At 36.7% G+C, this 18,043-nt stretch overlaps 1 protein-coding gene across 7 annotated transcripts in view; it reads right to left on the reverse strand.

Moving 5' to 3' along the window:
• Positions 1 to 18,043, reverse strand: part of LOC117329743 (F-BAR and double SH3 domains protein 2-like) — a 101,261-nt gene that overhangs the window by 76,046 nt on the left and 7,172 nt on the right. For all 7 annotated transcript variants that reach the window (XR_004533258.1, XM_033887851.1, XM_033887850.1 and 4 more), the window contains exon 3: positions 12,841 to 12,886. Coding sequence is in view for 6 of the 7 variants with exons in the window: in XM_033887851.1 (XP_033743742.1) it covers positions 12,841 to 12,886 (46 nt within the window). In the remaining variant the exon portion in view is untranslated. The remainder of the gene's footprint in view (positions 1 to 12,840; positions 12,887 to 18,043) is intronic.

The raw sequence follows: 18,043 nt of genomic DNA on the forward strand, positions 1-18,043 counted from the left end.
CGGATTTTATTGGAGCAGACTAATGAGTTTCCCTGGTAAACGATAGCTGCACTTGTATGTTGCTGTAAAATGTCCTCAAATTAATGCTTATATTCACTAGCTTACTTTGACAACATCCTTAGGGTTACATATCACTTTACTTAACATGCACTTCATTTCCAAAAGAGTTCCAATATTTTATGACTTAAGTTAGTTAGGTACTGGTTTACCACCTACATGACTCCACCCTTATTTTATGGAGAGATGTAGATTTGCAAAGTTGAAATGAAGAACCACTTGATCTTCATAAGGAAATTCTTTACTACATGTTACTGTGGATATAAGCCCATGCTCATGAATAAGTCAACCCTCCCCCCTATTTTTCACATTCTCTCTGCATAGGTACATAGGGAATTTCTACGTTTACATGATTTTTACAATTAGATCAACATATTTCCGGGAAATGTCCTCATTACAGTGTTTTTCCTTGTTAATGACTGTTTTCCCTTCTCTAATCAATTTGCCATCCTAAGAATCTTATCCTTATCACAGCATTTGCACTTTTTAACGTCTTTTTCATTTATGAAACTTCTTTGGGGTAATTTGCTATCCTTTCCCTTATCCGAGCCAATATTAGGCAGTTTCCCTAATTATCCAAGCCAATATTAGGCAGTTTCCCTTTCCCTTATCTGAGCCAATATTATGCAGTTTTCCTTTCCCTTATCCGAGCCAATATTATGCAGTTTTCCTTTCCCTTATCTGAGCCAATATTAGACAGTTTTCCTTTCCCTTATCTGAGCCAGTATTAGGCAGTTTCCCTTTCCCTTATCCGAGCCAATATTAGGCAGTTTTCCTTTCCCTTATCCGAGCCAGTATTAGGCAGTTTTCCTTTCCCTTATCCGAGCCAATATTATGCAGTTTTCCTTTCCCTTATCCGAGCCAATATTAGGCAGTTTTCCTTTCCCTTATCCGAGCCAATATTAGGCACTTTTCCTTTCCCTTATCCGAGCCAATATTAGGCAGTTTCCCTTTCCCTTATTCGAGCCAATATTAGGCAGTTTCCCTTTCCCTTATCCGAGCCAATATTAGGCAGTTTCCCTTTCCCTTATTCGAGCCAATATTATGCAGTTTTCCTTTCCCTTATTCGAGCCAATATTAGGCAGTTTCCCTATCCCTTATCCAAGCCAATATTAGGCAGTTTTCCTTTCCCTTATTCGAGCCAATATTAGGCAGTTTTCCTTTCCCTTATCCAAGCCAATATTAGGCAGTTTCCCTTTCCCTTATCCAAGCCAATATTAGACAGTTTCCCTTCCTTTATCCAAGCCAATATTAGGCAGTTTCCCTTATCCAAGCCAATATTAGACAGTTTCCCTTCCTTTATCCAAGCCAATATTAGGCAGTTTCCCTTTCCCTTATCCAAGCCGATATTAGGCAGTTTTCCTTTCCCTTATCCAAGCCAATATTAGGCAGTTTCCCTTCCCTTATCCAAGCCAATATTAGACAGTTTCCCTTCCCTTATCCAAGCCAATATTAGGCAGTTTTCCCTTCCCTTATCCAAGCCAATATTAGGCAGTTTCCCTTATCCAAGCCAATATTAGACAGTTTCCCTTCCCTTATCCAAGCCAATATTAGACAGTTTCCCTTCCCTTATCCAAGCCAATATTAGGCAGTTTCCCTTTCCCTTATCCAAGCCAATATTAGACAGTTTCCCTTCCCTTATCCAAGCCAATATTAGACAGTTTCCCTTCCCTTATCCAAGCCAATATTAGGCAGTTTCCCTTTCCCTTATCCAAGCCAATATTAGGCAGTTTCCCTTCCCTTATCCAAGCCAATATTAGGTAGTTTTCCTTTCCCTTATCCAAGCCAATATTAGACAGTTTCCCTTCCCTTATCCAAGCCAATATTAGGCAGTTTCCCTTTCCCTTATCCGAGCCAATATTAGGCAGTTTCCCTTTCCCTTATCCGAGCCAATATTAGACAGTTTCCCTTCCCTTATCCAAGCCAATATTAGGCAGTTTCCCTTCCCTTATCCAAGCCAATATTAGGCAGTTTCCCTTATCCAAGCCAATATTAGACAGTTTCTCTCTCCCTTATCCAAGCCAATATTAGACAGTTTCCCTTCCCTTATCCAAGCCAATATTAGGCAGTTTCCCTTTCCCTTATCCAAGCCAATATTAGGCAGTTTCCCTTATCCAAGCCAATATTAGACAGTTTCCCTTCCCTTATCCAAGCCAATATTAGGTAGTTTTCCTTTCCCTTATCCAAGCCAATATTAGACAGTTTCCCTTCCCTTATCCAAGCCAATATTAGGCAGTTTCCCTTATCCAAGCCAGTATTAGGCAGTTTCTCTCTCCCTTATCCAAGCCAATATTAGGCAGTTTTCCTTTCCCTTATCCAAGCCAATATTAGGCAGTTTCCCTTTCCCTTATCCGAGCCAGTATTAGGCAGTTTCCCTTTCCCTTATCCGAGCCAATATTAGGCAGTTTCCCTTTCCGTTATTCGAGCCAATATTAGGCAGTTTTCCTTTCCCTTATCCGAGCCAATATTAGGTAGTTTCCCTTTCCGTTATTCGAGCCAATATTAGGCAGTTTTCCTTTCCCTTATTCGAGCCAATATTAGACAGTTTTCCTTTCCCTTATTCGAGCCAATATTAGGCAGTTTCCCTTTCCCTTATCCAAGCCAATATTAGGCAGTTTTCCTTTCCCTTATTCGAGCCAATATTAGGCAGTTTTCCTTTCCCTTATTCGAGCCAATATTAGGCAGTTTTCCTTTCCCTTATTCGAGCCAATATTAGGCAGTTTTCCTTTCCCTTATTCGAGCCAATATTAGGCAGTTTTCCTTTCCCTTATTCGAGCCAATATTAGGCAGTTTCCCTTAGCAATGCCTTATCAAGAAGAAATATCAGGAAACAGGTAAAATGATGCACTTGCAATTAAATCTACCACGTTGTGATTCAATTTTCCAGGAATCGTGCTTGGATAGACACCTAATCCAACTAGACCTCCAGTATTCACGCAACGTCTTGTCACAGCGGGACCATACCCACACAAACATCGTGTGCCAACCCTACACAACAATAACACTGTAATTCTCCTGTGTCCCAGGATCGTGTACCCACGTAACTCACGGATAATCTACAATGTACTGGTGATATAGCCCAGGGTAAGACCTGGTCATAATCTGTCAGACAGCCAGCACTGAACAATACAGGATTGTAAAAGTAAAGTAAATAGGAAATATGAAATTTAATCTAGCCATAAAAATATTGCAATATAACATTTAAATAGATGCAATATGTGATATTTTAAGAAAGGTTTTGATTACGTCTGCAATGGCAATTATAATAAAAAAAATTGATACAATATATATACTTATTAACACACATACGGCTTTAGGACAGAAGTTATTTCTATAAAGCTGAGTCATCAATTGCATGAACATTGCTTTAAACCAATCGCATTCCCCAACAGGAGTTTGATAATCAGACACAACACAGAAAATGAATCTAATGCAAAAAATCAGCAGCAATAATTAAATTTGTATGATGAAATAATCAAAATATCTTCTGATTTGACAAGATACCAGGCTACCAGCACATTTTCAGGGTCTTGAAGGGTCCAGAGCCACAGATAATGATTGGCTAATATATGTTAAAAACAATGTGGTAGATAACTTAACATCAATCCTGATGCCAAGATAACTTGCAGGTTAGTTATTCTGAACATACATATACATATCATTCATATGAAAATTTTTAAACATTCATAGTGAGGTAACAAAATACCGAGGTAGCATACACCCTTAACCTAACCGGATTTAAGTTGATAGTGCTCATATCATGTTTTGCTACACCATAGTACTAGTGAACATCACAGTATATTTATACCACTTGTAGAAGCTATCAAAAAGATACTGGGGAAAGTTTCTTCGGAGAAGTACATCTCTATACCAGCTAAACCCACCACAAGAATAAGAACAGATAAACCTTGAAGACGTCCTACAACACAATACATTTCTAAGATTTATTGTCAGAGAGATACGACCATCAAGGAAAAGTACACTGATAAAATTTATCAGAAAATATCAGATTTGTATGAAGGCTGTCCAGATTAAATTTTTATCACTTACGAAAATCCATCTTCATTGAAGACTCTTCACTGTGTTGTTGAGATAATGGCTACAAATTTAGGTCATGCTCATACTTTAAGCTTTTAATTTGGAAGGATGTCAAATGCACATCATCTTGGACCTGAGTGTACTGTTATCTATTTCTCATTACCGTAGGATCCAATGTAGTATGTCCTTTATCAGTAGAGGGAGAACAGCTAGTCTTACAAAATCTTTAATCTTAGTATTATCTGAAGAAATTTGTCGTTATGAGCTAAGAAATATTTTCGTCTTTGATGTAAATTTGTATTTATTTATTAATATTAAGTATAAAATGGTCATAATATTTTCAACTAAGCTTCTCATCATCTTATTATACCAAATCTGTCCAGGTGAATAAAGGACATTTTTGGTCATGTGTATCATGTCCATTAATCAAACACAAATGATCATGTCATATTGATTTATTGAACAAGATTAATCGATCAGTGTAATAAATTCAATATTACGTGAACACTAGTTTTAGATTCTATTTATTACATACTTAAAGATGCATTTTCAACTCTTCTTCTCTATATAATGTATTAATTAACAAATGCCTACAAATAAGCACCTGTCCACAATAAGCCTTGCCCACAATTAAGCTGCTTTCTTCATTGTTGAAGAATCATCAATTTCAAAATAGTAAGGAAAAGGTGGTTCACAAATAATGATTGATTGTTTATGTTTAACGTCCTATTAACAGCCAGGGTCATTTAAGGACGTGCCAGGTTTTGGAGGTGGAGGAAAGCCGGAGTAGGGGAGGAGGCTTACTTGAGGATAAACAGTTATAATTTTTTAATCTGGGGGAGGGGCCTAATTTCAGGATAAATAGGATAATGACAACTGATGGAAGACATTTCTATGTACTACCAAAACCAGTGTGATGACATCATTTATACATGACATCACAAGTTTCCAGATGACAATGGACTCATTTGTATGTTAAATAAGTGCATAGTAACATTTTTGGCAGATGGTCTTGTTATTATGGGCTTCCATAGAACTTACCCTAGACCTACACAGATGTACACTGCAATACCAGTAACTTGTATTGACCAGGAATACCCATCAATTATACATAATAGTGCCTATTCCTGCCTCAGCAGACTGATGGTGGATGGCTCTCAGTCCCCATATAATCACAAGATACACAGCTCTAAGCATCCCAGACAACAAAGCTACAACTTCCAGTCCCAGCCTCAGCAACATCTTCTGCCATGAGATGTATACAGAGATTCCCACCACTTAATGACACACTTGTCTTACAGGACCTCCATGTCCTTTATAAATTGTTGTTCACATCTGTATAAATTAAAACGATCAGGCTTGGCGGTGTTCCTGAAGCCACAAATTGCAGACCTTTGTTTTCAAACGGTTAGTATTTGGCATTTGCTTTCAGCAGAGAACCTTGTGCTGACAAAAACAACCATGCCTTCATGCTTCTAACAGTAATGAATAGGAAATGTTTAAAAGAAAAAAAGGTCATTAAACTTATTTTCATTCTAGAAAAAAATCTAAAACCAGTTTGTATCTCCAGTAATGTTGCATCAACGGCGAGACAAGAATAGCTTTGGTTTTAAAAGACATTTACTTGATTCTTTGAAAAGCTGCAAATGGAATAAAAGGTTTGTATTAGCTAAAACTCATACAGACCGATCAAGTCACAAAGAGGCATAAGATCCTTTTATATAGCACAAGTGGAACCCTACTGTGAAACCCCTTTAACTCTGGAACAAGAATTCCACAGAAGTGGATATGGGTCTCCTATGCATAAAGTTGGGCGATTATGGAAGTTATAGTTACAGTGACCTTGGCCTTTGACCTTTGAACCAGTAAAAAATAACCCCATGCAAGCACTTGTGGTAAGAATATTGAGTTATCACAAGGAAACACATTTTCCATTTTTAGTAACTGATTTTCTATTTACAGTAAGTGACCTTGACCTTTGACCTATGAACCAGTAAATTGACCATTGAACTATGGACCAGTAAAAAACAATCACATGCAAGCACTGGTAAGGAAAAACTGCAAGAAATTGAGTTTGATGGGCCAAAAGGAAATTGAGTTATCACACAACGTCTATTTTTAGTAAGTGACCTTGAAGTTTGACCCTCCGACCTGAAAAGCAATCCCAAGTAAGCACTTTTGATAAGACAGATCTGCATGAAGTTTGAGTTTGATTGGCCTTAAAGGGAACTTGAGTTATCACACTGAAACCTCTGTGCTGACGACAATGCAGCCGCCAACACAGACACCAACATAGTGATAACTATATGTTGCCTGCTTCTTGCTAGTGACACAAAAACTGTATCAGACTGAAACCCCTTCAACTCTGGTAAAAACTGTATCAGACTGCAACTCTACTGAAACCCCTTCAATCCTGGAAAAACTGTATCAGACTGCAACTCTACTGAAACCCCTTCAACTCTGGAAAAACTGTATCAGACTGCAACTCTACTGAAACCCCTTCAACTCAGGAAAAACTGTATCAGACTGCAACTCTACTGAAACCCCTTCAACTCTGGAAAAACTGTATCAGACTGAAACTCTACTGAAACCCCTTCAACTCTGGTAAAAAATGTATCAGACTGCAACTCTACTGAAACCCCTTCAACTCTGGAAAAACTGTATCAGACTGCAACTCTACTGAAACCCCTTCAACTCTGGTAAAACTGTATCAGACTGAAACCCCTTCAATCCTGGAAAAACTGTATCAGACTGCAACTCTACTGAAACCCCTTCAACTCTGGTAAAAACTGTAGCAGACTGCAACTCTACTGAAACCCCTTCAACTCTTGAAAAACTGTATCAGACTGCAACTCTACTGAAACCCCTTCAATCCTGGTAAAAACTGTATCAGACTGAAACTCTACTGAAACCCCTTCAACTCTGGAAAAACTGTATCAGACTGAAACTCTACTGAAACCCCTTCAACTCTGGTAAAAAATGTATCAGACTGCAACTCTACTGAAACCCCTTCAACTCTGGAAAAACTGTATCAGACTGCAACTCTACTGAAACCCCTTCAACTCTGGAAAAACTGTATCAGACTGCAACTCTACTGAAACCCCTTCAACTTTGGTAAAACTGTATCAGACTGAAACCCCTTCAATCCTGGAAAAACTGTATCAGACTGCAAACTCTACTGAAACCCCTTCAACTCTGGTAAAAACTGTAGCAGACTGCAACTCTACTGAAACCCCTTCAATCCTGGTAAAAACTGTATCAGACTGCAACTCTACTGAAACCCCTTCAATCCTGGTAAAAACTGTATCAGACTGAAACTCTACTGAAACCCCTTCAACTCTGGAAAAACTGTATTAGACTGAAACTCTACTGAAACCCCTTCAACTCTGGAAAAACTGTATCAAGACTGCAACTCTACTGAAACCCCTTCAACTCTGGTAAAAACTGTATTAGACTGAAACTCTACTGAAAACCCTTCAACTCTGGTAAAAACTGTATCAGACTGCAACTCTACTGAAACCCCTTCAACTCTGGAAAAACTGTATCAGACTGCTGTAACTCCCTGGATGGTAGGATTTTAAGAACATTATATAATTAGTTAGTTGTTAGCGAGGATGAAATGTTAAGATTTGAGGGAGCATATAACATATAAACTTTTACATCTACATGTATAGCGGATCCTCATCAATCTCCTGTCTATCTTTTGTAGAATTCCAATTTTTCTTCATTAAAAACAGTGCCTATATAACATACGCTGGAGCTTCCTGGAGACACCGAGTCTGACAACACTGTACCACTGACAACAGCTTCCATAATCAATCTTCAAATGTATCTATTGGTATGAAATATCGGTTCCGTTTAATGTCTTCATTTTAATGTATTCTATCATACAGACGAGATTATAAATGTATTTCTATCTGAAATGAGATTTATGAAAAACAAAATCTTAATGTTTTTGAGTTAGCTCAGAAAATAAATCCTACCTAAAAAAGAAACTTTTTGGATGAGTTTTATCTAAAATCAAAATGGAAATGGAATCAAGATCCTGATTCTATAAGCAAGAATCAAATGTTCCAAAAATAACATTTCTCTGATGTAATTGTGCCTTTTTACGCTGTCATAGTGTCACATTTATTTTCTGAATTATATACATTGAAGATATCTAAAAGTATCAGATCTACAGGTGCATGTATACCTGTCCAGACACAGGTAACATTGGAGACAAAGGACTGACACTTCAAACAGGTACATCAAAATCATTCAAGCGTGGTATATACGACTCCTTACAACCACGGAAGGTGTTAACAATGTTTTTGTTTTTATGTACGTATACACTAATGTACCTATATACCAAACATAAACAAGACTTTGTGCATATACACTTGTAAACCTGTGTACAAGAATGTTGTTATTACAGAAACAAAACATTCACAGAATTTTCTGTGTCACCGTCCCTTTTGGCTCTCTAAAATGATGTCCAAAATATGAGCCAAAGTCGACTTGTATTACAAGTAGACAATACTAGATAATAGCGATAGGAATTGGTTTCACTTTCAGAATCAATAATCAGACACTGGAAATCAATTAATCATCGACTATAACCTGTTTTCTTAATTAAGCACAGAATTGCCCTTTTGTAGAAAGTTTATGTACATCTCAAGTACATTTATAACACATCTTAGCCTTTGTTATCAATATTTTTAATACTGAAAACAAACAAAGCATTTAACAGTTGTAAATATTTAAATCTCCTCAATTACTTTTAAACAACCAATGAATATATCGGCGGTAAAATATAAGGTCAACTAAGTTTAGTAACATTACAAAAATACACACAGCCAAAAAATGACCCACTTTCAGAAATTTCCCATGAATTGCCTTTTCAAAATCTGCATCGATGATGGTTTTTTTATAACCAATTTGGATTATTTTCCATCATCAGCCCACCACTACTAAATAAAGGTGTAACCATAATTTTAATCAATGTTAGTGTAAACTTTATATATATTTTACAACAATTGTGAAATTAGTTTTCTACCACAATACCCTGTGTTATTCAACTCTCAGACCATCAGTTAATCATTACAGCTGTTGATTAACAATCTGTTTATACCACACGTGGTATAAACTCTGTACGAATTTTGATTGGCTAACACGGTGAACTTTGACCCAAGCTGCAATTGTTATTGACGTCATCAATAATCTAATGACGTAACATCACTGGGTCCCGGACGTCACCGGTACACTTTATTTGCATACGCGAAATTATACTTGGCCACGTTTCCCTTTGATTCAAGCCGATATTATTGTGGTAGAAACAGGTCACACGACTCGAAATTGTTGGATATGGAATTTATTTCACACTCGTAAGTTATTTCTTAAAAGTTGCAAAAAACACTCGCTAAAGCTCGTGTCTTTTGTAACTTTTAAAAAATAACTTACTCGTGTGAAATAAATTCCATATCCAACAATCACTCGTTGTGTAACCTCTATATATTAACTTATATTAAACACTCTTGTTGGACCGAATGGAAGCCCACGATAGATCTTACGGAGAAAGGAAACCAGAATACCTGGGGAAAACCCACCTGGTTGGGCAGGTGACACCATACCTTTTCACATCAGCTCAGGGAGTCGAACCCCGGCCCCTAGGTGAAATGCAAGTGTGTTACCACTGTGCCACCCGACCACCCAATCAATGCTAGTGAGTGTATATTGCAGTCAATTCACAAACTCAACCAAAATCTTAGGATCTGATGCATGAAATTCATGGAATTCTCTGCCACCATCATTAGTCACTTTGAATACCTTTAAATCAGGCCTGAACAGAACTTAAGGAGACACCACTCTGGGAATTTTACCCAGGATGCTATATGGCAGGAAATGACCGGAAGTCAACACCAGTCATTACAGTAGATGTGTCGATAGTAGTGGAAGACTAACAGTGACGTCAACAACAGTGAGTATCTGTAAATTAGGTGTCAGTATTGTCAGCGCATTACCATATTCAATGTTGAAATAATAGTCATAATTTCTGAAACACTACACTGATGTAGTTTTCTCCTGTATGACTGATTTGATGGAGGAAATTTTTCAGAGAATAACTAAAATAATTCATGAAAATAAATGCCACAAATCCTGTCTGCTCTGTCTGGCACATCAAAAATTCATTCACCACCGATACCCATTCTTCCAACAAATGTGTAATTTGATGGATTTTTCTAAATGAATGCTTCCATACGATATTACGTAATGTGTCCCATAGAGATGGTTTGATTTTAAATGCTGTTGGCGTCATTTTAGGAAAAGCAAATAGAACACACTAATTGAAACGGATAGAATTCATGAAAAAAAATTACACCGTTTAACGTGTAAACTTTTTCGTTTTAAGAGAATTAAGAACAATCAAGTGAAAAGGTTGTGAAGCAGTCATTCATCAATGTTTCAAGGCAACAGATTTTGGCAATGGCAATTAAAAAAAAAATATTGTTGTGATCTAACAAGGAGACAAATCGAGTGCCCCAGAGAGTGATATCATAGATCGAAAGTTCATGCTGGGATTTGCTAGATGCTTTCTGGCTAAAAAAAAAACAAAAAAAACTCGCAGTGTAATATCAGAATGTTAGTCATAACAGCAAACCATTCCAATACATTTATTATTTGGTCATACCATAAAGCACGAGCCAATTCTCACGTATCATTTGTTTGATCACAATGGAAACCAGAAATGATTTGTTATACCAGACTTTGATACATCAGACCGGCCCGACCTCCCATCCACCATCGTCAAACACCAGTCGGACACAAATCCATTACAATGTATTTCTTTAGCGGGATTACTTTCGTCGAATCTGGTATCCAGAAAGGATGCCGCTACTTCCTTCAGACAAAAGTCGGATAATAGATCGATGGCGGGCTATGTCAGATTACGGCACCGTGTTACAAATGTCTTGATGTCAACTTCTGTCAAGCCATGATAATTCAATTAAACTCTAGTGAACTCGCCGACACTGCATATCAATACGGAACCACACAATGTTTAAGGAGAAACTGAAAATTCATCAGCACATAATCGGCAGTATTATAAATTGGATGTACATATTCTATTTCCTGAGGGCAAAAGTAGCATGAATCCACAAATAAGTGTCAAATCGTAAAATAAATTTTCATCATTTACAATTACCATTAAGACCCATTGAGATTCTATGCAGCATTTTGGAGAAATCCTGACAAACTGGTTAGTTAGGACGATAAATAGTCAACCCTATTCTAGTACTGTCAAAATACAGAAGATATATATCTCATTCACAGCTAGATTTAGATGGAAGACCAATCAGTGATCAATCTACAATTTATTTTCACGAGTCCTTTTCAAATGTTTTGCTGGAGACAATGAATCATACAATATCAATTTTAAGTATTTCCAGAAATTCAATCAAAATTCTATGAGTACAGGACTCGGAACTTGTATGGAGATTTATCACTTTGTTATCAATATAAATTGTGAAAATCTAAATTTGTTTGAATCTGAAAACAGTCAACATCAGCTGTAAATCACAATGAATGTTTTAGATATTGCTATTTGTAAATCACAGGTCTTAATGAGAAGTGATGGGAATCTGTTTTACTTTCAGAATCGATAATCAGAATTTTGTAGAAAATGTTTGCACATCTCAAGTACATTTATTACATGTCTTGGCCTTTGAAGTCAAAGATTTACAAACACTTTCAGAAATTTCCTTTTAATTATGTATACCTATTAGTGAGCCTATGAAAATGGGCCCTTACAAAATGAGAAATACAGAAAAAAAACAGAAAATTACAAAATTCAGACAAAGTAATTGAAAAAGGGACATTGCTGAGATGATGCAGCATGCAATACCTTTGATGTAAAATCTAACATAAGTTGATATTTCAATTTGTGAGTCCTCAAAGGCAGATAATTTCACGCTGATCACTAAAGAAACATCTAATCACCCATCACGTCCAGAACACCTGTAACCCTAAGGATCACCCATCACATCCAGAACACCTGTAACCCTAAGGATCACCCATCATGTCCAGAACACCTGTAACCCTAAAGATCACCCATCACATCCAGAACACCTGTAACCCTAAGGATCACCCATCATATCCAGAACATCTGTAACCCTAAGGATCACCCATCACATCCAGAACACCTGTAACCCTAAGGATCACCCATCACATACAGAACACCTGTAACCCTAAGGATCACCCATCACATCCAGAACACCTGTAACCCTAAGGATCACCCATCATACCCAGAACACCTGTAACCCTAAGGATCACCCATCACATCCAGAACACCTGTAACCCTAAGGATCCCCCATCACATCCAGAACATCTGTAACCCTAAGGATCACCCATCACATCCAGAACACCTGTAACCCTAAGGATCACCCATCACATCCAGAACACCTGTAACCCTAAGGATCACTGATCACATCCTGAACACCTGTAACCCTAAGGATCACCCTTCAAGTCCAGAACACCTGTAACCCTAAGGATCACCCTTCAAGTCCAGAACACCTGTAACCCTAAGGATCACCCATCACATCCAGAACACCTGTAACCCTAAGGATCAACCATCAAGTCCAGAACACCTGTATCCCCAGGGATCAACCATCACATCCAGAACACCTGTAACCCTAAGGATCACCCATCACATCCAGTACACCTGTAACACTAAGGATCACTATCACATCCAGAACACCTGACACTTACCTGGGCATATTCCTTCTCTATGATAGATCTCTGTCTTGCAAAATTTCTGAAAATATACGAGAAACACATATCAAAAATTATCGTGATGGACAGTTTTTTATACAATTTCATAACAGATTAAAAATAGATTATAAGTTCTTTTTAACTCGTACCTGATCTCTTTTGTATATTTGCAAATAAAATATATTGAAATAATATCAAAATAAATGCTGTAGGTAATTGTCTCAATACTTAGTAGACCTGTCATATTCTGACCTTGTCAAATAAAACAACAGGCTCATTGGATCCCGGACTTAATGGTCAATTTGAATTGACGCATTTTGACAGTCGGGGCCCATATGTGTATACCATCAAACTGTCATCCCATACCAATAAATTCTAACCAATTGTGATTATTTCTAATGCCAATTCTGCAAGCAATGCTCAAAAAGTTATTTTCCTTACACTTTGGTAAAGCTGACCCTCTCCCCCAGGGGAAATGAAAGACCCCAGGGTCATGAAATTCACGATTTTGGTAAGGCACCTTAAGACCCTTCTATCTATTAGGAGTATTTGATTCTTATCTTAGGTGGGCATTGAGAAGAAGATTTTTGAAATTCAGTCAATTTGACCCATTTTGATACATTTGACTTTGAAAGTAAGTCAAGGTCATTCATTTAAAAAAAAACATAGTAGCCCTTTGTCACAAAATGCTACTGGCCCAATATTATGGCCCTAGGCCTCTTGGTTATTGAGAAGATGTTATTTAAAGATTCTTACACAACTGACCCCTTTGACCTTGAAAATAGGCCAAGGTCATCAATTTGAACAAACTTGGTAGTCTTTCATCCCAGCATATCACTGACCCAAATATCATGACCCTCAGCTTCTTTGTTACTGACAAGGAATTATTGAAAATTTTTAAAACATTTGACCCCTAATATCATGACCCTGGGCCTCTAGGTTATTGAAAAGTCAAAATGTAAATTGTTTACAGCGGACAATGCACTAGCCATACAAAAGGCAATTGCAGTAGCTAGGTCACTTTAAACTTCGTCTCAGGTGACCTGAAAATTCTGAGCCTTCTGTACACAGCCAAGTAGTGTGAGAATTGAATTATAGTGATCACATTACTTTTAAACATGTCTATTTGTCTTCATACACATGGACTTACACTGTCTGGTCAGCTTAATAAGTCACAATCTTTGGTTTCCAAAAAAAACAATTTGATGAAGAATTTGTTCAAACTTTGCAAGTATTTTTGTCTTGATAGCCTCGAGACAATGACTTGAAATCATTACAATTTGAACCTTATAAGTTATGAATGATCACATTGTATTTAAGCTTTGTTTTTTAAGAAATTCATGCTTTGCACAACCACACTTATCATGAATATTTGGATTGTGTAACACTTTATACCCAGGCAGTGTCATATTTCTCCAGTAAAATACAAATATGAAACATATATTCATATATAACATTCATTGATATGCTCACCCTGCTTATGAAATTGCTTTTAATGATCAATTCTACAAAATTGTCAAAATGGCAGTGATCAGGTGGTATAGACCTAGACCGCTAGGGTTTGATTCCCAGCTGTGATCAAACGTGAAAAGGTATGGGGTCACCTGACACGTGGATTTTCTCTGGATACACTAATTTCATCCCACAGTAAAACCCACCAATGCTTCCATCGGTCCAGCAAGTGTGATTACTATATTAAAGTTAATATAACTTGTTTCGCAATTGTTGTAAAATAAGTTTACATTAAAATAACCACTGCAGTATACATGTTGTACCACAGTAATTTTTAATCCGAAGTAAACTGCTAGCATGACATTTTCTGTCAATATAATAATTATATATATTTGTAAGCATTACTTTCGTCACAGAGGTTTCCGGCCCTACCTCATTCCACCATACGTACAGTACAGACTTTATTTATTTATGATTGGAAATTTTGAGAAATTCATATTTCTAGCCCGAGACTATATTAACACTCCTGTCTTTATTACAACCCTTTCGAGCCATAAATGTACCATAAATGGGCAATTTGAACAGATTTCCCACTCAGGGGTAAGTATACTATTGAAGCCCTCTCTCACACAAACAATGTGCACTATTGTAAAATCCAACCAGATATTAAATCTAATTTTCACCTTCAATAATATGCCGTTTATATTGAAACCTAAGAATTATTCACAAGGAAATATCACAGTGACTTCGTTAATATGACATAATATTGCAGATTCAATCGATTTCCACATTTAGGGTCTTTTAATAAATATGCAACTACACCAACAAAAAATTTAAAAATCTTGTTTATTTTTAAATTATATGAAATGTGCAAAAATTTTATCTTGGCAGTGCAGCTATGTAATGACTACAGAAAATTGCCACAAAGACACATTCACTGAGCATCCTTATGAATTTTTACACAGGCCATTTTGTGTGTTCTACCAGTTTTATGGATGTCAGTTTTTGTTTCCATAACAACAGTGCAATAATTGCTTTAAAAACAATAGCAATTCCAGATTTGGTAATGATAAACTACAGAGTAAAATATTCCTTTCTCAAGAAGCTGATCATGAGAAGCGGGTCGGTCTGTGCTGTCATTTTTATCTCTCCGGGAAAGACACATTTCCCTAATTGCTCTGGATGGCATGCGACGGGCCTCCTGTATATTGTTCAGTGAGGTAGTCACCAACTACTACAAGGAGACCCTCACCTCAAAATGACCCCGGCTGTTCTCAGGGTGATAATCCTACCCCATAAATTGCTCTGGATGGCATAAGACGGGTTTCCCATATGTTGTTCAGTGAGGTAGCCATCAGCTACTACCAATGATTCCTTCATAGCGATTCTCTACTCAACAGAATCTCAGTACAAAAAGTACATTCTTGAAATATTCAAAGCCATCTGGAAGTGTTCGTTTTTCTAGCTTCATTTCACACCAAAACGAGAATTACCCCGTTTACAACAGTTTATGAATTAATTTGAAAATCTGATCTGCATGTGAAAATGTTCACTAACAGTACAAGAACCTTTGCATGGAATCGTGGCTGTCCATTAGGCTAAGCTCGACCTGCAGGCTAGAACACTAACAGTGAGACTGTCTCTATCATTACCCTCGCCAAGTTCAATACAGTTATCATCAAAATTCTATAGCAGAGCACTAATGGAACTTAGTGGCGAGCATGTCAATCCACAGAGACAATAAGTGCTCTCAATAAATGTCCAGCGACCTTATTCCCCAGTTTCCTGAAGAAATCGATCTTATCAAATAATAGAGAAGAAAAAAGACACTTTCCCCGAGAAATTTCATCATCCGTTCCATGTACAAAGTGTACAATACAAAATTGCATTGCATCATTCTTTCTGAAGTCCTTTGAAAATGATGCTGCCAAAAATTTACCAAGCAAGTAACAAGTTTACTTTGAGTAAATTGTTCATTATATTTCATTATAGCCAGAAAAGGTCTGATCAATGCCAGTTTACGCTACAAGGGATATACTTATTGGTGAATTTGTGACCACGACGACTCTGTATGAGGAAGACACGTAGCTGTAGTTCGGAGTTTTATTAGATCTTCTGACAATAACATGAGGACCGTGTTAGATAGTACCGCAGGGCTCTCGTGATAGGCCTGCTAGTTCTCTTCGTTTGTAGGAAACCAATAAATGGGGTCCATAGCTGATCTTGTCTATAGCAACACTTATTGAACTGCATCAACAAAGTTGTCAAACACGCCGTCAAATGTCATATATACTGGCGAGTGTACAAATCAAAGCCTTTCACTGTACAGACTATAATACATATATCCTTTTATCGACTTCAACATCCAGAAACCTCACACGAAACTTACAGCACTCCAAATATCACCAAATCCCTTAACTATACATATATATATATATATCTCCTACATACTTTGTCCAGATTATCTCCATCACTGAAAGTTTACAGCTATATCGATAAATAATTTAATGGAAATTATCATTATTATTTTACATAGTTTTCTTACTTATATTTTCAATTCCATTCCATGTGAGATTTTTAAAAAAATTATTTGAAAATTCACAGAATCTGATATTTGTTCAAGTTTATGCAGCATTATCAAAAAAAAGGTAATTTTTATTGCAAAAAGATTCTGAAAAAGCTTCTTTAAGCTTAAATAGTGAATGGTTCCATGCTTTGATATAATGTTACAAAGAAAATGCCCGTTATGCGTAGTAAATTAATTATAAGAGGAAGTCAGTAATACTTTATAACGAGGCAGTCAATCTCATAAAGATGAAAAACTACAACACATTAAACATGGAATAACATTAGTCATCGGTACATTGACATCAACAGATGTAGAAGAAATCTAATCCCATCAAACATATGGATGTTATCCACATCAATACCATTGTCAAATCCCAAATTTGAACAGTTTCCACGGCATTGTTGACTAGAAGATTGACAAAACACATCCTGCTGGGAGTCTACCATTACTATTTTATGAATATAAAGGATATGATGTTGTTTTATTATTTTCCTCGTCACCAACTACAGCCTCCTAATTAGTAAAGCACTACCTAGCTATACTCTGCTCCCTGTGTTACAGTACCAGCACAAGCCATCAGAAATATCAAAAGTTGATCACAAACAGTTTTCTTTAATGCCTTATTAGCTTTCGTCGTTCGTCGCAATAACATTCGACACAAAAATTGCAGTGATATTTCATTTAAAAGATGGGAGTGTCTGAATATTTGTCATAATGAACCTCTCGAGGCAAAAAAAAAAAAAAACGAAAACAAATTTTACTAAAATTATTCAAATGCTTTTAATGCAGAAAATTTTTTTTTGCAATTTTTAAGCTAACAATTCAGGAAATTATGCTCATAGCAGTAGTAGCCACTTGTCACAGGTTTATCTTCAATGACATCAGCCCACTCTCCTACACTTGTGGTAATGAGTCTGTAGAAGTCATATTAAGCTAATCAAAGTTCACACTCACCTCCTTGTTGAACAGTAACAAACTAAAGCTGAATGGATATAGACACAAGGTCCGTCTGTTTCAGTAATTGCACATATTGTTATTGAAGATGACATAATATTTTATTTTATTTTAAGAATGGGCCCCAGAGGCTTTAGATTAGGTTAAAGTATTGTGTGCCTCCAAATTGAAAACTTATGTAACCTATCAAAAGATTGTTTGATTAAAAAGACAAAAAATCTATTT

This window comes from Pecten maximus, chromosome 6 (assembly GCF_902652985.1).
Source record: "Pecten maximus chromosome 6, xPecMax1.1, whole genome shotgun sequence".
NCBI lineage: Eukaryota > Metazoa > Mollusca > Bivalvia > Pectinida > Pectinidae > Pecten > Pecten maximus.